This window comes from Pectinophora gossypiella, chromosome 12 (genome assembly GCF_024362695.1).
Source record: "Pectinophora gossypiella chromosome 12, ilPecGoss1.1, whole genome shotgun sequence".
NCBI classification, from domain to species: domain Eukaryota; kingdom Metazoa; phylum Arthropoda; class Insecta; order Lepidoptera; family Gelechiidae; genus Pectinophora; species Pectinophora gossypiella.
Genome location: NC_065415.1, coordinates 11,395,683 through 11,419,284, shown reverse-complemented (window position 1 = coordinate 11,419,284; position 23,602 = coordinate 11,395,683). Strand labels below are relative to the sequence as shown.

The window sequence follows — 23,602 nt, the reverse complement described above, 5'->3', positions numbered from 1 at the left end:
GGTTCGATTCCCGGGTGGGAAACAGTTTTTTAAAAACTACTTTGTGAGACTTTCCCGGTTTGGTTAGGACATTGCGGGCCACCAGATTGTCCGAAAAATAAGACGATTCCGTGCTTCGGAAGGCACGTTAAGCCGATGGTCCCGGTTACTATCTATGGAGGTAGTCGTTACGAGCCACGTCAGAGGCCTTTGGCGGCTCTATAACTCTGACACCAGGGTCTGTAAGATTGGTCATCAATCTTACAACCCACACGATAAGAAAGAAGATCTAAGATATCCTATAGATGTACACGAATATATATTTTATAACGAACCAAGCGTTTTTAATTTTATTACGAAATTAGTAAAACATTGAAATGTGGTAGAACTATTTTTAAATTTAAATTGGTTCGACGGTCGAACAAATGAGAAAAGAAATGCTCACTAGTTCGACGGTCGAACTAATGAGAAAAAAAATTCTCACTAGTCCGACGATCGAACTAATGAATCGAACTAGTGGGAACAAAGGCTTTTTACGAATAACCTTTAGGAATTGGTTTATTACTCAACTGCGGTTCGCTCGAGCAAAAAAAAAGGACAAAAGGGCTAATAGGAAAGAGGAGGAATGAATTCTGTTTGTGTTTCCTTTAAAAATATTGATCTGAAAATAATGAAATTTGTCTGTTCAAAATCAACAAATATTTCGTACCATTTTTCCACGAAATAACTGAAACATAGTTTCCAATCATAGTCCTATCTACCGTAACACCCAAAAAGACCAGCTCATTGTGCGACAGTCAGATCATGTCATATCTATTTTTGGACTTATTGCTAGTTCTGGTAATACCACGACGGCTGGAGTTCCGTGCGATTTAACTTTAGGGTATTCGTCCTATTGCTGACGAGTAGCGTCTGGCCAGCGCAGCACTGTCGGATCGGATTTACGGACCCGACAATTGGTAGGTATACCCTTGAGATATTTATCGACTTCAGCTACTTTCACAGCATAATGTCTTACGGCAGCTAAGCTAGGAACTAGTAGACTGAATTTGTTCCTCAAAAAATTGCGTGAGTAAGTATATACCCACTACGTGTAGACACGTGAACATTTATATTCATATACCACGTTACAAATAAAAAATAAACCCGGGATGAACGTGGGTTTAAGTATTTGACAGCCAAGCAAAGTTCAGTCGAATTGTATGATAATTGGATTTAATTTTGCTTGGCTGTCAAATACTTAAGCCCACGTTCATCCCTGGTTTATTTTTTAAGGTGGATAATGTGCTTTTTAACCGCGGAACAGAAGAAAGATGTTGGAAGGGACAAGTGAATGTGAAACGCGCGCCATACAATTACGAGCAAATAGTTCATACTTCAACTTTGCACTCCACTCGTCCGCAAACTTTACGACACACGGAGCTCCAGGAAAATTAAAGGTCGTCTTGTGTAACCTGCAGGACAATCAAATATCGACTATCGTGCAAGGAGATCTCTCCTTGTCACAGGAAAGCTAAAAACCTTAGTATGATCGGCTATTTATCAAAAAATACTTTTATATCCAGTATCCTACGAAGATGTACCTAATGATAAAATTGCCGGTAAAGTGGTTATTCAATTTGAGAAGCAGTAGAGCTATTGTAGTTATCTGTTTGCAGGAGTAGTAGTAAAAGAGAGTGAGGCAACAGCGGTTCTCATACTTTTTTATTTCTTTCTTCTATTCTGTAATTTTAACTATCATACACAATAAGATATTATTATTAAAATTCATGATAGCCCAGTTCAGAGAACGCGTGACTTACATCGTAGATTCACGGGTTCGAATCCCGGCTCAAGTTCTGAACCGCTGAATTTGATTTTATAAGTTTGAATTCTATTATTTGCCCCGGTTAAATAATGCCGGCAATACGTAGGCTCGCTCCCTAATTCCATGGGACTTAAATATAGCTGCAAGACACTTCTTGTATCATTACACCCACTGGTGTAATGATACACCTCTGCCTTCCCCATTGGAATACAGGCGTGATGCTTTGTTATGTTTAGTATATTATATATAAGACACAATATAAAGGCTCATAAAACAGACAGTTCAGGTTATTTGTAATTCAAATTCAAAAATATCTTTATTCAGTAGGTAACATAGTTACACTTTGAATCGTCAATTTTTACATAACGAACGTCTCATCCGCCTAAAACTACTGCATGATGATTTCTACTGTAGTAGAAATCTCTTCCAGCACATATTTTCTTAGGGCCTAGGGCGCCCCGGACGTAAAGGAGCTATAAATATAGAGCCACTCAGAGAGGCTTCAAAGTAAATGTGTTGGTGTTCGGTATAAATCGATTTTCTATCGCCTACTTCAGAACGTTGAATTTGAGTTTCTGTCATAGTAGGTATCTCGATGATTTTACGTTTTTTTTTTTACTTTTTTAAGTCATACGGGATAAAAAAAACCTTATTTTTACCGTGGTGCGAGTGAGACGCAACCCGCGCGCTTTCCCACTTGCTCTTTATCAGCTTTCGACCTTTTAAGACTAAACAAAACTCAAGGGGGTAAGGCCGCCCGAAACGTATTGGTGCGGAAAGAGTTTATACACTTTTTATAATATGCTGTTTTTTTTCTATTATACATTGATGTATAATATTATGTTACTTGTTCTATACGTTATATTATTCTTTATTCTATAATTTTAGGTAAGTTTATTGTTTTGGAACTCTACATACTAAAGTCCCGGGTATTAGCACCATGTTAATAGCACTTCCGGTAACTTGCATTTGAGCAGTGTGGAGGAATATGCTCCATACTTCCTCCGGTTGATTTAGGGAGGACACGTATATATAGGCAATTTTTCTTATGTTTTAAGTCTTTACACCCAAATTTGTGACCTATGCTTTTAAAATAAACATTCGTGCTTTACCGACAAAACTGTATTTAGGTACCTAATAATCTTGTTTTTCAGAGCGTCATAATCGTACATATACAGACATCATGCATTCCTTTTTTAACGTGACTTATTGGTTTGCCTCTGATTGCATTAACTACTTGGCCGGACAAATGAGGAGCTCTGAGGGCTCTCACCCCATTGCCGCTCTTCGCCGCACTGACTATTTGTATAGAATATTATCTTAGTCGCTAACTAAAATAAAAGTAAAGTTATGAGAACAATCCTAGAAAGTGTGGATGGATTGTGTTATATGTGCGTGATAGGACTGACAGAAATGAATGGAAGAGGAATACATGTTGGGCCGACCACACCTAGAGTGGGATAAGGGTATCCTTCTACCCTAGTTAGCAACTGAGATCATCATCCATCCTTAATTGCCGGCTAGTCACTTTGCACAGAATATTTTAGTTGCCGGCTGGTCACTTTGTACAGAATATCTTAGTTGCTAGCTAGTCGCTTTGTATAGAATATCTTAGTCGTTGGCTAGTCGCTTTGTATAGAATATCTTAGTCGCTGGCTAGTCGCTTTGTATAGAATATCTTAGTTGCTGGCTAGTCACTTTGTACAGAATATCTTAGTTGCTAGCTAGTCGCTTTGCACAGAATATCTTAGTTGCTAGATAGTTGCTTTGCATAGAATATCTAAGTTGCTAGCTAGTCGTTTTGTATAGAATATTTTAGTTGGTAGCTAGTCGCTTTGTATAGAATACCTTAGTTGCTTGCTACTCAATTTGCATAGAATATCTCAGTTGCCAGCTAGACGATTTATATAAAATATCTTAGTTGCTAGTTAGTCGATTTGTACAGAATTTCTTAGTTGCTAGATAGTTGCTTTGCATAGAATATCTAAGTTGCTAACTAGTCGCTTTGTATAGAATATTTTAGTTGGTAGCTAGTCGCTTTGACGCCAGCAATGGGACGACTGTCTACAATGAAGTTGTCGGCTTCAGACCGCATAACATTGTATTTTGTTCTCAAATTAGTTCGAGCTTATGATTCCAAACGGCTGTCGGACATGACTGTATTTTAATGGGTTCTCAAAATCTATTGCGTTTATGATTTCTTGGACTCATACCGCACAACTGGTTTTTTTGGATTCCGCAACCATTCTCCTACGACTGATTCGCCATTGAACTGTTTCTCGACAGGACGACAGTTATTGGACTCTCATTGGAATCCCTCAGAGGCCCAGTCAAGTCAAATCTTCAGGTTAGGTAAGCGGACCATGTGAAAAACGGGATAACGCTAGGGAGATGATGAAATATAATATTATATACTTACAGATATTACTGTAATTTTACTTCAGACTAACTTTTTTTATTTTTCGTTTTTAAACAATTCACGGCACGGTTTTTTGTTGGCACGTTCAATTCATTTATTACCGATTGATAAGCGTTATTTGGGTACTGGCAGAATATCAGTGTTGGTGAGAGTGGGTACTCGTACCATACTCTTAGCAACAATATGATGAGTCAGTCCCATTTCCCTGGGCAGTGTTAGCTACTAGTCACAAATTGTTAATCTTAATTTATGTAAATGCTTTTGTAACCTTCACTGTTTTGGGAATAAAGTTATTCTATTCTATCCTATTCTAACTAACCCAACACCGAATCTAACATGCACATATGCAAACTTCATACATGCTAGGTAGGTTATGAATTCTCCTCGCTGTGCACGAGTGACTCCAGTCAATAGGCATGGTCGGTCGGTTTGTATTAAGTTTGCACTGCATCCTCACACCATTGAACAAAATATACATGACACAGAAATTCAAATGTGGAGTCATAGCTCAGTGTTTTAGACGCACACCTACATAAACTGAAGCCCGTAATCCGTAATGATTTGAGCAGACCCACGAGCAATCAAGGGGGTTAAAATGGCCACATAGAAGCAATTCATCTAAGAAAGCAATATTGCAATTTGATATTTGTGCATATAAAAGTAAGTGCGCAATGCAAACAAAATGTCAAATTGCAATATTGCTTTCTTAGATGAATTGCTTCGATGTGGCCATTTTAACCCCCCAGAAGTCAATTTGCAATCACTTGAAATGCAAATATAGGTAATTATCAAGTTAAAACTGTACAACTCCATCTACTTATATTGTTTTTTGGTGAACGTACCCTGGAAAGTCTCTCATTGGGATGTGGTCGTGAGTTTATGTTATGTGCTGTTGTTATATATGGTGACGACAGTAAACTGTGCTCGATGTGTTTACAATGGTGCCTTGCACCGCCGGCACACCCCGGACACTTTTCTTTTTTAATTTATTAGGTTTACCAACAGTTACAACATTATTACTACACTTATACAACAAACATAGGTGTTATTCTAAATGCGTAACCAATTATAGGTAAACACAGCTAACAATTTTTATAAACTTAACAAGCTAAAAATAACGCTTGGGTGTGTGTGTGTGTGTGTGTGTGTGTGTGTGTTTGAGTGTGTATACGTGTTTACGTGTGCTACATTAAGAATAAATATGTATATAGTATATAAATATAGATACATACGATATAATATACATAAATAACAGCCACCTTAAATTGAGAACCCTGTTGACCCTGCCTTTAATTATTGTAATATTTGCGACTTTAGCCCTAATTTACTGACAGAAAATAAGTCGATATCTTTGAACTGATTGTTGTTCATACAAACAACCTCGTTATACACAGACACCACACATTGACATTATCGTACACGCGCATCTGTGTGTGTGACGTCTGACGCCATACGATTCAAGTCTAAACTATGTTCGAAGGGGGGTGAGGTAAAATTATCCCAGACGCTCTGGTGGGGAGCAGAGAGTTACCGTTCTATACGTAGTTTTATTCCTTATTCTATATCGCCGGTGCTAAGGCGGCAGCCTTGTAGGTTTATGTTTACCACGTTGTTGCATCCCGAGCAGACACACACTTCGTTTTATTTCAGACTAGCTTTTGCCCGCGACTTCGTCCGCGTGGCGTGTTATATAAGAGAGAGATCTTTGTGTGTGTGGGAGTGCATATCAAATTTCAAGCATCTAACTTATGCAGTTTAGATTTTTTCATACAATTTTTTTCCCAATAACTCCCATTTTTCAAAATACAGCCAAAAATAAACTTTATATTTACTAAGGTATGCATGCATGCTAGATTGAATCAATTGATTGAATTGATTTTTTTTTAATTGATTGTTCATTGAGTTTTAATTTTAATACACACTTCCTCTCTTCCCTTCAACGTTGCTGTGCCCTACAGGGTCCATGTTTTAGTTCCTATGCCTATGTAACACCCCATTGTACTACATGGAATGCAATAAATAATTGAATTGAATTGAAAACATCTATCTTACGCGGTTTCGATTTTTTCATACAAATGTTTTTTTCCCGCTAACTCCCGTTTCCGTGGGAATTTTGCAATATCCTGTTGCAACTAAGGTTTAAGTTAACTAAGGTACCTGCATGCCAAATTTCAAGCGTCTAACTTAAGCGGTTTAGATTTTTCATACAAAAGGATTTTCCCGCTAATTTCCGTTCCCGTGGGAATTCCGGGAATTCCTTTCTTAGTGCACCTCTACGGTACCTAAGCTATGTCCCTTCCAAATTTCAAATGCCTACATTTAGCCGTTCAGGCTATGCGTTGATATGTCAGTCACTGAGTCCAGTTCACTGAGTGCGTCTAACTTAAGCGGTTTAGATTTTTCATACAAAAGGATTTTCCCGCTAATTTCCGTTCCCGTGGGAATTTCGGGAATTCCTTTCTTAGTACACCTCTACGGTGTCTAAGGTACCTGCGTGCCAAATTTTAAACATCTTACTTAAATGGTTTAGATTTTTCATACAAAAGGATTTTCCCGTTAATTCCCGTTCCCGTGGGAATTTCGGGAATTCCTTTCTTAGTGCACCTCCACGGTACCTAAGGTACCTGCATGACAAATTTCAAACGTCTAACTTGAATGGTTTAGATTTTTCATACAAAAGGATTTTCCCGCTAATTCCCGTTCTCGTGAGAATTTCGGAAATTCCTTTCTTAGTGCACCTCCACGGTACCTAAGGTATCTGCATGCTAAATTTCAAATGTCTAACTTGAGTGGTTTAGATTTTTCATACAAAAGGTATTTCCCGCTAATTCCCGTTCCCGTGAGAATTTTGGGAATTCCTTTCTTAGTGCACCTCTACGGTACCTATGGTACCTGTATGCCAAATTTCAAACGTCTAACTTGAGTGGTTTAGATTTTTCATACAAAAGGATTTTCCCGCTAATTCCCGTTCCCGTGGGAATTTCGGGAATTCCTTTCTTAGTACACCTCTACGGTATCTAAGGTACCTGCATGACAAATTTCAAACATCTAACTTGAATGGTTTAGATTTTTCATACAAAAATATTTTCCCGCTAATTCCCGTTCCCGTAGGAATTTCGGGAATTCCTTTCTTAGTGCACCTCTACGGTATCTAAGGTACCTTCATGCCAAATTTCAAACGTCTAACTTGAGTGGTTTAGGTTTTTCATACAAAAGGATTTCCCTTCACTACTCTGCTCCTATTGATTGTAGCGTGATGAAAAGTATACTATGACCTGTCCAGGAGTGTGAAGAATAATTGTACCAAGTTTCATTAAAATCCGTCCAGTAGTTTTTGTTTCTATAAGGAACATACAGACAGACAGACAGACAGACAGACAGACAGACAAAAATTTTACTGATTGCATTTTTGGCATCAGTATCGATCACTTATCACCCCCTGATAGTTATTTTGAAAAAATATATAATGTACAGAATTGACCTCTCTACAGATTTATTATAAGTATAGATTAGCAGCTCTAAAAGCGCTTTCTTGCACTTACTGTAAGTGAAGGAACGAAGAATTTTAGAGTTGACAAATTAAATTACTTATAACTTAATACCTATTTATACTTATGCCTAATCAAATACAAAAATACTTTATTGCACCAAAATAAAAGAAACTAGTTACAAAAGACTTTTAACTAGGTACATGTCAAATGGCGGCTGTATCGCTTAAATAGGTAATTTGTATAAATTAAAAGATTGAAAGTTGAAGTTTGTAGATCAATAAGGATGCCTCGTCCCGTATTCAGTCGATTGTATGTGCCTTTATTTATCCAACCTTGCACTCTTTTAATTTTAATTAATTTGGCCTTTATGACATTGAATTCATGATTATATCATAGATAATTGATATAACGTGGTATCCAGGATCTCTGCTCGGTTAAATGGGACTTAAAGTTTTAAACATAGCTGGCGAGTGGGTGTATATCGTGTATACAGAGTGTTAGTGACATCGTAACGAATACTGAGAGGAATGATTCAGACCATGACTCTGAGTTAATATCAAGTGGAATTTTCCGACGCAAAATTCATTATTTTTAGTTTTTTTTTATATTTTCAATTCTATATTTTGTAATGGAAAATTCCACTTGATATTAAACCAGAATAATAAGCTGAGCCCTCAAAGTTTTCGTTACGATGTCACTAACACCCTGTATACTGTATCTCTGACCAGAGATACCAGGCGTGATTCTGGTGTAACCAAACTTTGATCTAACGGAAAACTTAATGACAAATATATAAGTACTTAATCTCTTTCAATTTTACTCCAGCCATTGAGATCTCCGAAAAACATCCAAAATAAGCGTCACTACACACCCAAACAAAAACTGGGACATAACGAAACCGGTGATGTCCAACTTTTTACTTAGTATAGCCGGGATGAGTCGCAACTTCCTAATGCTGACGTAATTCCAACCCGAGATACCACTTCCGGTTTTTTAAACTCCACACAAACGCGGATGGAACTCGCCAACATAATGGACGCAACGAACCGTGGATACAACTAGCCGGCATTCGTCTAGTTTTTATATGAGCTATAAGTAATATAATTATGTTGCTATGGTAATGTTTTAAAAGGTTTGAATTTTATTTCTAGGTGTGAGGCGGAAATAAAAACTTAGTGTACAGTCATGAGCAATATCATGTACCCAATTTAGAACCTTGTTTTTTAAAATTCTAGATTACTTAAGTGAATTAAATTCATCTTTTTTGGGGTTATGTATTCGTTTTTACAATAAAATACCAAATAATATTTTAAATTTGTCAGAAAATAAATTTAAAGCTCACGTGAAGCTTACTTTATGTAAAAAAGCTTATTATAAGATTAATGATTACCTAAATGATAAAAATGTCTGGTATTGAATGTGTTCGTCTAGTTATTAAATAACTTGTAATGTATACCTACATTGATTTAAAAGATGCGTCGAGCGGCCGTTCCGAACGGTCGTTTGTTCAGAGGTCCTGCGCTGCGTCCCGCAGCCCCCCGCGCTGCGCCCCGCAGCCCCCCGCCGCGCGCCCCGCGCCCCGTGCCGCCATTGTCTGCCGGCTACCTGCTGGCGTGACCCTGCCGCCATTCATTGAGTCAACAATAGTTCTTCTCAGAACTTGCTGGCTTATCTAAATTTCAAGGATAAAATAACGACTGTTATTTTACAGTTGCATCGATTTTAACTAAAACCACAGTTTCGTGGTCCTCAGTGGATACCTTGCGGTGTTAACTAAGCTGAGTGGGACGTGGCCCTGGGGCGTCCGCTTGCCTCACTTTGAGGCAGGCATATTACCCGGACGGGGCTAGAACCACCGGCCTTGGGGTCTACCCTAGTCGACCCTAGCTGTCACCCGGGGTAGAGTGACCAATCTCTACCCCTTATTCTTTTCTCTTCGTGTTTCGGGGTGTAAAAACCCTCCGCACTTAGAGCATAGGAACCCTCTTGCACAATAAGATCGGCAAAGGGATACCAGCTTAGGGCACACCATAAGCACACATCCTCTTTGTTAACCCCAACCAAAGAGGCAAAACTCACTCTCACACACCCTCGAGCAATCCCACTCGAGTTGCGAAAGTTAGTGAGCGATCGCCTCAGAGTTTCTTGTGCCGCTTATTCTCTGAGGAACGCTTTTGCGAAGCGGTGGTAATTATTCTATAGCAGATTGGCCGTCCCGTAAAAATGGCCGACAGCGCCGAGCTGAAGGCCATACTCGGTGACATCATTTTGACGCATATCGCAGCGGATAGCGCGAACTACGCTAAGTTATGCAGATTAATACCGCAAGTTGCAGCGGTAAACTTGCCTTCCGCGCCCCGCGTTGGTAGTCCTCGTGCCGACCGCGCGTCGTCACCCTGTCTCCCCGCAACCTCCGGCCCAGCCGCGTCCCTCACGTCGTATCCCGGCCCCGCCCGGCCTACCGCGTCTGCCCGCCCCGCCGCGTCTCTTGCTTCGTCTCAGTCGCGCGCGTCATCCCCTTCCCCTGCTTCCCTCCTCGCCGGTGACGATGAGGAATCGTGCAATGTCCTTATGGACGTTGCCGAGTCCGATTCGTCGTCGGAGTGTGTGGAGTCGTCTTCTTCGGAGGACATATTCACGCTCGTGGAGGGCCGTAAGGGAAAACGAGCCCGCCGTCACCGCGAATCTGAGCCTGCTAAGGTTCAGAAGACATCCTCGGGAACGTCGATTCCCTCTTCCATCACCGAGGCCCCTAAGGCCCTTTCCAGCCCTTCTAAGGCTGTCAATAGTAAAAGTGCTACCAGCGGCACTGAAGTACCAAAAGGTCCTACCCCTCCGCCCTTGTATATGAGGGAAAAAAATAGGTGGAACGAAGTCTCCCTTCGGGCGAAAGAGGAAAACATCGTCATCACCAGCGCCCGCACGACTCAAGATGGGATCAAAATCCAAGTCCCGTCATCTTCTGAGCATAGAAAGCTCACTACAATTCTGAAAGGTAGAGGAATACAATTCCATACCTACGCCCTCCCGGAGGAACGTATCCTCCGTATCATAATAAAGGGAATCCCTAAGGAGTGGGAAACCACTCTTGTTAAGGAGGACCTTGTTAACAACGGTTTTCCGGTACTCGAGGTGCACCGTATGCATCGCGGTCGTGGCCAGGTCCCGTACGACATGGTCACGGTCATATTAGAAAGGACGGATGAGGGCAAGAAGATCTTCAACCTGAAGACTTGTTGCGGTCTATCTGGCCTCAAAGTCGAAACTCCCCATAAGGGAGGCCCCCCAACACAATGTCATAGATGCCAACTTTACGGACATTCTAGTAGGCATTGCCATGCTAAGCCTAGGTGCGTAAAGTGCCTAGGTGATCACGCTACCTCGGATTGCCTTAGAGGCAAAAACGAGGTGGAACCCCCTAGCTGTGTGCTGTGTGGTCAGCAAGGTCATCCTGCGAACTATCGCGGATGCACCAAGGCTCCACGCACCCACCACAAGGTAGCCCACCGAAGGGCAGCCCGCGCTGCAGCTTCCCAACCCGGTCCCACTAAGGCCCATATGGCCCCTTCCTCGCACTCTACTCGCGATTTCCCGGCTCTGCCACTCACGCAGACCAAACTCGCGCCGCAGCGTCCATCCGCATGGATTCGTCCCCCGGCAATCGTCCGACCCACAAATCCTCCCCGCGCCCAACCTAGTAGCAACTTAGGTATTCCTGCAGCCACTCTTGCGCCTCATTCGGTTCCTACGATGGCCCCTCAGGCCTCTGCGTTTCCTGTCAACGAGTTTAGGGAATTTAGTATTCTCTTTAAGTCGGTCCTTAGTCGACTCGACAGTTTAGTAGACTCCCTGTCCCAATTTAAAGCCTAATAATGGATTGTACGAATAAAAGTAGAGTCAAACCGCGTTCCCTTACAATAGGTTTTTTCAATGCTGATGGCATCTTAGGTCAACGTGCAGAGATTCACGAGTTTGTAAAACATCATCAGGTAGATATTTTATTAGTGCAGGAATCTTTCCTCAAACCCTCTAATCGCGACCCCAAGATGGCGAATTATAATTTAGTGCGAAACGACAGGATCTTTGCGCCCAAAGGGGGCACTCTCATTTATTATAGTAAGTCACTTCACTGTATACCCATAGACCCGCCTGCCCTCACTGACATTGAGGCTTCGATCTGTCGAGTAGGCATGACAGGACATCAGCCAATCACACTAGTGTCGGCTTATCTATCTCCTAATAACTCTAAGAGGTTACTTAGAAGTGACCTCGAAGCCCTCTTTAATCTCAGTAATTCAGTCATAGTTGCAGGCGATCTTAACGCTAAACATCTTTCTTGGAGTTGCTTAACAACAAACACAAGAGGCAGGGTATTAGAAACTCTAGCCGAGCCCCTCTATTATGATATAATAACACCATTGCAGCCCACTAGATATCCCCCTGACTTGAACCACAGACCAGAAATACTCGACTTGGCGCTCCTAAAGAACATAAACTTACGTTTATGTTCTATAGAAGTACTACACGAGTTACAATCCGACCACCGACCTGTTATATTAAAACTAGGCTCCCGTTTAGACGCCCCTGATAATCCAGCACCCCCTAAGACAGTGCTGGACTGGGAGAAGGTGGCCGAAGGCCTCCAGACTTCCAGTTCAGTATACTTAGATAGTATCCCAGTAGAAATAACCTCCTTAGAGGAGGCCTCGACAGCTATTAACTCCCTCACGGATCACGTGAGGTCGGTTTTGAACGAAAGTTCAAAACAGGTTCCGGAGATGGAAGACCATCGCTGGAAACTGCCTACCGACATCCGTGATCTGCTAACGGAGAAAAACGCAGCCACCCGCGCATATGATTCCAATCGCAACGAGGAATGTCGCCGTCATTTGCGTCTCTTGCAGCATACTGTAAGAAAACGTATAAATGACATGCGACAGAATCGGTGGGATAATCTTTTGAGCGGCATTGAGCCCCACCACCAGGCCATCTGGCAGCTGTCTAGGTCTCTTCAAAAGGATACGGTTGTTCCTACTCCCCCTCTCAATAGGCCTAACCAACCCCCCGCTTTCGACGATGACGAAAAAGCCGAATGCCTTGCCGACAGTCTCGAAGCCCAATGCTCGCCCAGCACTCTCCCTATCGATCGTAGGTACCTCTCGACGGTGAACTGTGAAGTTCAGCGTAGGGCTTCTGTACCTCCCACCGATCCTCCTCTTCCACAGGTAACTGAGGAAGAGGTACTAGGTATTATCAAAAGATTTCATACCCGAAAAGCCCCTGGCTCAGACGGTATCACGAATCGTGTCCTTAAAAACTTCGGTGCTCCCCTCATCTGCTTACTAACGGCAATATTCAACGTCGCCTTGAGCAACTGCGTCTTTCCACAGCAGTGGAAAGAAGCAATTGTAATTGGTATACCAAAGCCTGGGAAACCTAAAAACGAACCTTCGAGTTACCGCCCCATAAGTCTCCTCAATTCCATGGGGAAGGTTTATGAGCGGCTCATATTTGCTAGATTACGGGACTACGCCGAATCCAATAGTCTTATTCCACCAGAGCAGTTTGGTTTTAGAACCAAACACTCCTGCGTTCAACAAGTGCACCGTATTGTTGAACATATATCTAGTAAATTAAACTTAAAAAAAACCTGTCGCTACGGGAGCGCTCTTCTTCGATGTGGCGAAAGCGTTCGACAAAGTCTGGCACAACGGCTTGATCTACAAGCTTTATTCACTGGGAGTGCCAGACCGTCTCGTGCACATCATACGAGACTTCCTCTCAAATCGAACCTTTCGCTACCGCGTGGAGGGGACGCTCTCGTCACCGCACCCGATACATGCCGGAGTCCCACAAGGCTCCGTCCTCTCCCCTTTACTATTTTCATTATATACTAGTGACATTCCCAAATCCCCTAATACCGAATTAGCTTTATTTGCGGATGATACAGCCATCTATTCTTCGTGTCGTGGTCGAGTTATGATGACCGGAATCCTCCAACGCGCGGCCAATGCCTTGGGCAAGTGGTTTCGCAAATGGAGAATCGAGGTAAACCCGGAGAAAAGTGCAGCGGTGTACTTTTCAAAGGGCTATTATAACACGCCACGGTCACGCCGTCAACTTAAAGTCATCACGATGTTTGGCAAGCCGATCCCTTGGGAGGAGCAAGTCAAATATCTCGGCGTAGTCTTAGATAGACGTCTTACTTTCAAGGCCCATATCAAACGTGTGCGCGATCGCGCCGCGTTTGTAATGGGCCGTCTTCACTGTCTCCTTAACAAGCGAAGTAAATTGTCCCTTAGGAATAAGGTGAAAATCTACACGACTTGCATCCGTCCGATCATGACCTATGCAGGGGTAGTTTTCGCTCACGCGAGTCCCTCTCAAATTCACCGTCTACAGGTAATACAAAATCGTTTCATGCGGAAAGCCACGGGAGCTCCGTGGTTCCTTCGCAATGAAAATCTGCACATTGACCTAGGTCTGCCAACCATTGCCCAATGGCTCAAATTAGCTTCCAAACGTTTTTTCGATTCTGCTCCGCACCACCCAAATCCCCTGGTAGTTGCGGCTTCCGAGTACATTCCGCTTAGGGACGGTACTGAAAAGTATCGGCGTCCGAAGGACGTAATATACGATCCCGACGACCCGATCACTCTAGCCATAGAGGCAGCCAATCAGCTCGCGACACCAAACACTTCAGGTCCCCGATACCGACCCCGCCGGCGTGGTCGACGATTTCCCTCATTCAGCGCTTATCGCTATCGACCCACTAGGGTCGATTAATTCTTTCAAATATTTTTCCTCTCAGACGACGCCCTGAGCCGAGGTTCGCGCCCAACTGGGCACCCTCAGGCCTGTTGTCTTAAACGTTGTACCGGGTGAGAGCCTTCAGCGCTCCCCATTTGTCCGGCCAAGTAGTTAATGCCATCTGCGGCAAATCTACAATAAGTCACGTCAAAAAAAAAAAAAAAAAAAAAAAAAAATTTAAAAGATGTGTTGCTGTTGCAGTTTCTTGTCATTTCTTCTCCTCAGCCATAACACCTTGCGAAATGACGTAAATTCAAAAATGTTACATTGACCTTCAACAAGTTTATCCATGATAATTACGTTGAATAAATGATTCTGATTTCTGTCGCACTGTCATATTTGACATTTCATGAGACTTACGGTTCAATTTGTCAAAAAAGTTAATGTGACATGGTTTCAAAGTGTATACATATTAGTGCTCGCGACCGTACTCATCACTATATCCTTTTTTTTTCGAGGGGAAATGCCTATCGCATATCGTACCGCCGCGGGGGCAGCACCTCCTAAAACTGAAACTGAGGCTCGGACCGACTAAAACCCCCCCGGCGTCCATGTCACCGCCGTTATGCCAAGCCAAGTGGGGACACTTTCGCATTCTTCCGCGGCTTGGCGACGATTGCCCATAGCACCATCTTGTGGGGGGGGCAAATGCCCCGACACTCACCATCATATCCTAGTTTAACGTATGATGTTTTTGAGAAAGCTCGATGAGGTGTGGGTACTTAGTTCATCTCGCGATGAACATAGCTCTGAATGCCCCATTGCGGTATAGTTGTGAGCTTATGTGATGTTATGTTGTTTTTGTAATTATCTGTGTATATAAAACCCGTCCAGTGTTAGTCCTGATGGATTCTTCTTTTCGCTTTGAATACTTACATTGTTTACTGACGACTAACCTGTGGGTCTACCCACCCTGTTAGGGCTACCTGACATGACTTTTTGTAATAATATATGTAGATATGTATCTAACATACCTACAACTCTGGGCGAAAACCTAACTTCCATCACTAAAGTACACCCCGAACACTTCATACAAAAAAACCTCGTTTTACACAGACACTACGTATTAACGTTATCGTCCACGCGCATTTGTAAAGTAATACCAAGGGGGTGAGGTAAACATAGCTTAGCCGTTGGTGGGGAGCGGAGAGGTGCCATTCTATACGTAGTATTATTCCTTATTCTATGACTAAAGCCTCAAAAAGGAAACTGACAGCATTTGTTGAGTAAATAGTAGCTGTATGTAACCGTATTAAGTTAATCCCCACCTAATCCCTTCTTTACACACTTACTGCGGGTGGGCTCGACACACCCTAATATAACTAACTGCACTCATATTTACTACTTGTAAATATGTACTTTTCTCTTCTTTGTCTATCAAATACTACGGTAAACATAACTATGTAAGTTGCTACCGAAAAAAGGAAGCTAGATCAAAAAGTACCAAATAAATTCTAAAACTATTTTTTTCGAATAAGGAAAATACGAGTATAATTAATTTTGAGATCAAATCAAAATCAAATCATTTATGACATGACACTTACACTTACTAGAAGAAGATTTTGCCTGACCTTAAGTATTTTTATACTAAACCTTACTATTAAAGAGTTTCAACAACGGGAACATTCCCATTTTGGGAACATTTCCGGGAACGACACATCACTGGTACCTACGCTACAATGTCAAAGAAAAAAACACATCTAGCTAAATGCGATACTGATAACAACAATAGGCATTCTTTCTAGGTATCGAATACGTTATATGACACTCGTTTATGATAAAGTCAACATAATAGGCATTGTACTTAGAAGTAACGTTGTTGTCAGTGATGTGTCCGGACCCTGGAATGTTCCCAAAGTGGGAATGAAACTCGCTAAAGTAAGGACACTGGCTGCCTTTCTTTTTTAAATTATTATTTCTTGTAGTCTGATGCTATCTGCCTAATGGCATAGAAAAAGGTTTTTTTTTTAAAAGAACGCCTAGGGCCCTGTGCCGAGATTTCTTGCAGCTTCTTTTCCCCGGCTATACAGGTTGTGAGAAGCTGCAGTCGTTTTAGGCGGATGAGATGTTCGTTATGTAAAAATTGACGATTCAAAGTGTAACTATGTTACCTACTGAATAAAGATATATTATATTTCAATTTGAATAATAAGTACTACGTATAGAACGGCAACTCCTTGCTCCCCACCAGCGTCTGAGCTAGGTTTACCTCACCCCCCTTCGAATATAGTTTAGACTCGATTCGTATGACGTCAGACGTGACACACAGACGCGCGTGTACGATAATGTCAATCTGTGTGTAAAACGAGGTTTTGTATGAAGTGTCCGGGGTATGCTAAAGGCTAGGTATTGCGCCTTTTTACTTCCGGGAACGTTCCCAAAATGGGAATATTCCCGGAAACGACACATTGGTTGTCGTTGTGCTGTTATCTTTATAGTATTGGACATTTTGAAGTTATTTTAATTGAATATCATTTTAAAGACATAATTGATAACGCTCTTTAATAAACCATTAAGGTAGGTCAGTGTCAACGTGCACAACTCGGTTTAACAATAAATACCTACTTCAGATGTTCCCAAAGTGTGCGCCGCGGCGCCCTGGTGCGCCGTAGAAAGAAAAGAGGGGCGCCGTAAGTTCTACCATTATTCGAAACCACAAATATTCGCGGGTACTTGAGCGCTCGCATCGGTAAATAATATAGCGCGGTGTCACTCTGTTTCGACCGTGATTTTAAAATTACAACGAGAGTAGGTACTTATCATCGTCGCGCGCGTTTTCCTATCTCCCTCGAAAAAACCTAACCTAACAACTTAGCTAGGGCAGGGCGCCGTTACAAAATACTAAACTTAACTGCGCCGCAGGTTGAAAAAGATTGGGAACCCCTGGTCTTACCTACATACCTACCTACTGATATTACAAATGGGAAAGTAACTTTGTCTGTTCGTATTTAATCACCTTTTAACATAGAGCAACACATGCCTTGTCATGCTAAACCAATTTGGACGAAATCGACACGTAAATACGTAATACATACCTACATAGCGGTTAAACACATAACCCCTTCTTTTCGCGACAGTCGGGTAAAAAGCCAACGACCGACATAGGACACTTTTTAGAGTACTTAGTATAGGGACAGACTACGGGCTACATCACACTGGGACACCATGGTCTAGTTAGTTGTGGCGCTACTATGCTGTCGTAAGGAAATAGGGCTCTATTCCCTTTTCATTTTCCCGCGATAATCATAAATACCTATGAAGTAGCGAACGAGGAAAGCAACCCATAAGGACTACGAAAAGAGCGTGCAATATCATTTATTGCATCCAGAGTCTAAACAAATCTGCAAACTCTACCAGCAACACACGCAAAATGATAACCTCACGAGTTAACTTGAATAACCTTAATTCCGCTCAATGACGTTACAAAACGTGCGAGAATCGAAAGCCACAATCGAAGGCATTTTTGTTATGTTATTATTCTTACATACAAAAGAAATATTCTTACGTAACAACATTCAGTGACATCGCAAATACGGCATACGTAACGAACATTTACGTTGTCCAAACATGAAATCGATACTCACTTTATTACTCTACCTCCGAAAATGTAATTTGTCGTCCTTGTACCTATAACTTTAGATAGGTAGAACACACACAGCGTCGGCATCAGTTTTTACAGCCGTATGTACTCGTATTGTTCCGATTGCGTCTAAAATGATGAGATTAATGACATGACTCATATAATAGTACTTACATCAGTAAGTTGTAATCAGGACCAACAACTTAACGCCTTCCAAATCGTCTTACTTTCGGACAATCAGGTAATCAGCCTGTAATGTCCTAACCAAACTAGGGATCACAAAGTGATTTTTGTGTTATGTCCCCACTGGGATTAACACAGGAGCTCCGGATCGTGCGCCCAACGCTCAACCACTGCACCACGGAGGCCGTGAGTCATGTCAGGGGCCTTTGGCGACTCAATAGTAAACCTGACACCAGGGTTGATGAGGTTGGTGGTCCACCTCACAACCCACACGATAGAAGAATGAGATTCATTTAGTATTGATTGTAAGTATAAAATTTTAGTTACATATATTTATTTAGTACATTCATTTACCTACGTTTGTTTAGATTCTACCTACCTATTATATGATATAAATATCTGAACAAGCAATTAACACTCGTGATGACCTCTAAACTGATAGTTATTTTCCATCCCCCTAATGAATTGCATATAAATAAGATAAAGTTCCTACTTTCTTGCTACGTGTGTGGTGTGGGCAGGATAAATAAACGGTTCCCTAATCAATGACAGGGAAACCTCTCAGACAGGGAATCGTGGTCATGGATTGAATCCCAATATAAGAACTCCCGTAGGAAACAAAACTAATACGGTCGGGCAGGGCTAAGGCAATTTGGACTAATTACCCATTTTCCGATCACTATGGATGGCCTCTTTCCTGCAATTACTGCAGTATTATGCGGACCAAAATACACACACAAAAGAGAGACAAACATAAGGGACACACAAAAAGAATCATAAAAATATGTATTGAAACGAGAGTGCAATATGAATGTTTATTCCGGCGTATTGGAAGCAGCATGGCGGCGAGTTGCGCCTCATTTTTATTCTGTTTACACGCACCAGCTGCCACTGCTCTAGCTCGCTCGTAAAAACTCAATTGGAAACAGAATAAAACATGTATTTTTAATACACACTCCAACATTTTTACAGCTCCATTGACATTAATATCCAAACAGAGGAAGGAAGACATTAAAAATCATATTTGTCATTCGTAAAATTCTTTAATTAGGTACTTCGCTATACAAACACCAGCCAATCGAACTTTACTTACAACTACACAATAATTTACAGTCTTTCCAATTAATACTTAAAAGAGTTTATTTAAAAAAGTAATAAATACGACGAAGCAATTCTGTAGAAATGCGAAAATTTGGTATCATTATTGTACAAAAGTTACATTGCTATAAGAAATAGATTACAGGTTTATATTAGGTATATTATATACAACATCGGACGATTCAATTCGTCTACAACAAAACAATGTACAGCGCCTAGGGCTATCTAAGGCTTAACAGGTCAGCAACAAGAGATCCTTTAACAGACATTCTTAGAATATCTTTTATACGAGGTATGTTTGGACTGTGTGCTGCATGACCACGGACTGTGGCTGGTGGCGACCGTGGTAGTCATTGGATGAGTAGTCCGAGTCTATGGTGGAATAGATATGTTCAGATAGAGGGCGGTCGCAGGGCGACCTCTCAGCAGAGTTAGCAGACTTGCCGCACAGAGTCTGGCAGGTACTATTTAATACTGACGCGTCTACTGTGTACGTATTCGAATTCCTGCCATAATTAAGCCTCTTCAACTTATGCCCGTGCCTCTTTGACGAAGGCATCGCATACCGTAACCTTTCCCAAAAACGTTTCTCTTTCCACGTTATCTCCAAACCCGTTTTGAAATACGACTTCAATTCCGGATCTCGTGGAACGAGCCCTACGGTGACTAATATTAATTTATGTGGATTCTTTCGAAGCGCGCGCTGCAGCGCTTGACGAAACTCCATCTGCGACCACTCGGTCGATATAAAGTTCTTTGTGAGAACTACTACTATACGCCTCGACGCCTCCGTGGCCTCGACCACCAGGTCGGGGAACTGCGCGTATGTAGCCTCGAACTGAGGCACATCTCTATAATGCAAACACAGATGATACGAAGGATAACCATTCTCAAGTTCCCGAGCGAGTGATTCTACGACAAACTCCTCGTCCTTAGGACTATAACAAACATAAGCGTCATAAAGCTTATCTGCGTCCTCGAAACCCGTTAGAGGAGAGAGCTTAATGCCGCAATTCGAATACAACCACATTCTACAAGCGTATCTAAATGTGAATACTAACGCTAATATTAATAAAATAAGCATGAACCCAGTCAATGCGGAGGCCAGTAATGGCAGGTTGTGGGAGACGAAGAACGCGCTTATCATCGAGCTGTCGCTTATTTCACTGCAAACTGTCACATTTAAATTCAATGGCTTTTTCGCTGGGCTCACGTTCTCATTCAGACACCACAAGTTATTGACATCGATAACCTTCTCAGCGTTCTGTGATACATAAGTGAGAAAACCTTGTAAGTATTTACAATCGCAGGACCATCGATTATTGCCGATAAACAATGTTTGTAGTCTTTTATTATTGTCCAAATGCCACAGTCCGTAGTTCATGAGCCTGTTTCCATCCAGGCGTAAAACTTCTAGAGCTCCCAAAACAGAAAAAGTTTCGTTAAATATATACTCAATTTCGTTACTTTGAAGATACAATTCTTTCAAATTGCTCAACTTGGAAAACTCAAGTCCTCGTAATTGCCTTAATTTGTTATTATCTAAATGAAGTATTCTGAGATCACTGAGTCTACTAAAAGTGTTGTTATTTATAGTCACAATATTGCTAGAATTCAAATACAAGACAAGAGCTTTGCGCACTGGATCGAAAACAGATTCATTGAGTTCATTATAGACATTGCCATCTAAATATATATGCGTAGCATCAATAGGCAAGTTTTGCGGTATATGTCTTAACTGTTTTACAGAACAATCGACAACGTTGGTACTTCTTGTCGAGTCATGATAACAAGAACAATTTCTAGGGCACACAGTTTTGCAATCACATATATGGAAATCGCAACAATCGCAATCGTCTGGGCAGTGATAATCATATTTACATAGAAAATCTTTGATATGTAGAGAGCTGACTGGAAGATATTTAACGCCACGGACATAAGACTCCTTGCAAATAACATTTTCTAAATCCATGACACGCGGATATTGCCGAGAGGTTACGGAATTAATGAGTAAGAGCCATTTCATTGTGCAATCACAGCGGAAGGGATTACCGCTTATGTAGAATTCTGGCAATGCTCGCTCGTCAGGCACTCTCGAAACACGCAGACTATTTATGTCTAAGCTTTCAATCTCATTGGCATACATATCGACGCGGGTCAAGTTACTCTTCTCGAAAAACGTGTCTGTTTCTATGCTCGAGATAAAGTTATTGTTTATAAACAGCAGCTCCACGCTGTTTGGTATCGACAGAGCAGATAGCGACACCAAACGGTTATGACTCGCGTCCAAAGTTTTGACGTGAAGCTCCTTTTGTATTTTATAGTAGTTCCCGAGTATTTCAATAAAGTTAGCGTGAATGTCTAACCATTTCAAGCTTGCCGGTATGAATGCGTAATCAAACCAAACCAAATGGTTTTCGGATAGGTTCAACCATAACAACTTTGTCAACGAGACGAAAACACCATTTATATCAGAAATGAAGTTGCTGTCCAATCGAACGGCTTCCAATTGCACGTTCTTTTGAAAGGTTTCCGTCTCAATTGACTGTATTTTATTTTTGGCCATATTGAGAACTTGTAAATTGGGCAACCCCCAGAACATTCCCGCTGTGAGATTTCCGATCTGATTGTCTATCAAGCGGAGACCCGTCAACTGCGTTAAATTTTGAAATGAGCTGTTCGTAATTTCAGTTAATAAATTCTCCCCTAAATCTAATGATTTCAAGAACGGTAATTGCAAAACTGCTTCGGGCACTTTCGTCAACTTATTGGAACTTAAATCTAACTCCTTCAAGTCGGAGCAATTTCTGAAAGCGTCTTCACCGATGTAAGACAGTAAATTGTTGTTTAAATTAAGTTTATTCAAAATGAATAAACCGTTGAATACATGGTGCTCGATAGTATGTAGTTTGTTCTGTCCCAAGTTTAAAGTGTGTAAGTTAAAAAGAGGGGAAAAAGCGTTATCTTCAATGGACCCTATAGAGTTGTTGTTTAAATTAAGTATCTGCAAAAAGAACAGATCTTTGAACATGTTGCGTGTGATCTGCGTGACCGAGTTCTGCGACAGGTCGAGCACGATTAATCTTATTAGACCACCGAACGTTTCATCTTCTATGTGGTCGCTCGTCAATTTATTTGCCGAAAGATCTAAAACGAGCAATTGTTCCAACCGATTAAATATCCGTTTGGGTACGGTTTCCAGCTCATTATTCTGCATATAAATTTCACGGACCTCCCTCGTGTTGTAGAATAATTCCTCGGGCAAATACTTTATAGCGTTGTCTGAAAGATTTACCACTTTCAAAGATAACAGGTCACTGAACACTTCCGACGGCAACTCGTTTATTTTATTATTCTGCAGGTAGAGCTGCGTCAAGCGCCGCAGGTGCAAGATCTCCGAGTCGGCCGGCAGGGACATGATGTCGTTGTGGCTGAGGTCTATCGTCTGCAGTGTCGACCCACATTTGTGGCCGAAGCCCAGTTCGTCGACAAATTTGATCTTGTTTCGCGTCAAATTGAGCGAAATTATATTTTCCAGCGCGCAAAACAGGTCCGACGGGATCTTTCTGATGTTGTTGTAGGCCAGATCGAGCGTGTGCAGCTCCCTGAGACCGTTGAAGGCCCCGAGAGACAGTTCCAGTTCTTTATCGTTGCCCCACTCGGCGTTCATGGAGCGTATAGTCAAAGACTTCAACCCTCGCAAGCCCTCGAACACGTTACCGGGCAGGCGGAGGATCCTGCAGTCGGTGATGGAGATCTCGGCGAGGCCGTGCATGCGGCCGAAGTGGTGATCCCGCAGCGTGCTCTCGGCGGGCAGCGGTCGGCAGGCGAGGCGGAGGCGCGCCGCGTCGCCGTGCAGCGCGGCCGCCGCGTCCCCGTCCGCGGACAGCGCGCGGACGTTGCACTGCACCGAGTCGCTTCCCACTCGGAAACACGCATCACCGTCCGGCGCTTCCGTAAGCACCGCGCCCATCACTAAACAAAAGAATATCACGCCGATCATCATTTTAAACACTGCGTCCATAACATTTTCGTCACTGTTCAATCGTAGTCATGAACGAGTGTATCGCGGGCGTCGCGAGCACGGTCAGCTGACGGCGGCGCGCGTGCCGCGGCGCGGCATGTGTGTGTGAGGTGGCGACGCGCGCTCCCCCCGCGGTGGCTCGGCCGCGACTGCCGCGGCGGCCGCGCTCAGGCCCCACAGGCCCGACACCCGCCGCACACCATCGCATTTC

The 23,602-nt window shown here is 42.3% G+C and overlaps 1 protein-coding gene across 1 annotated transcript; it reads right to left on the bottom strand.

The window, feature by feature from the left end:
* Positions 1-19,292: 19,292 nt before the first annotated feature.
* On the bottom strand, positions 19,293-23,551 carry LOC126371194 (toll-like receptor 7). Its single transcript, XM_050016442.1, has one exon. It carries the CDS (start codon positions 23,389-23,391, stop codon positions 19,651-19,653), a length of 3,741 nt encoding a protein of 1,246 aa, XP_049872399.1. The 5' UTR covers positions 23,392-23,551; the 3' UTR covers positions 19,293-19,650.
* Between the last annotated feature and the right edge of the window lie 51 nt (positions 23,552-23,602).

Bases quoted from the DNA above. Each gene is read 5' to 3' on its own strand.
- LOC126371194 (XM_050016442.1), bottom strand. From the start codon at position 23,391: ATGGACGCAGTGTTTAAAATGATGATCGGCGTGATATTCTTTTGTTTA.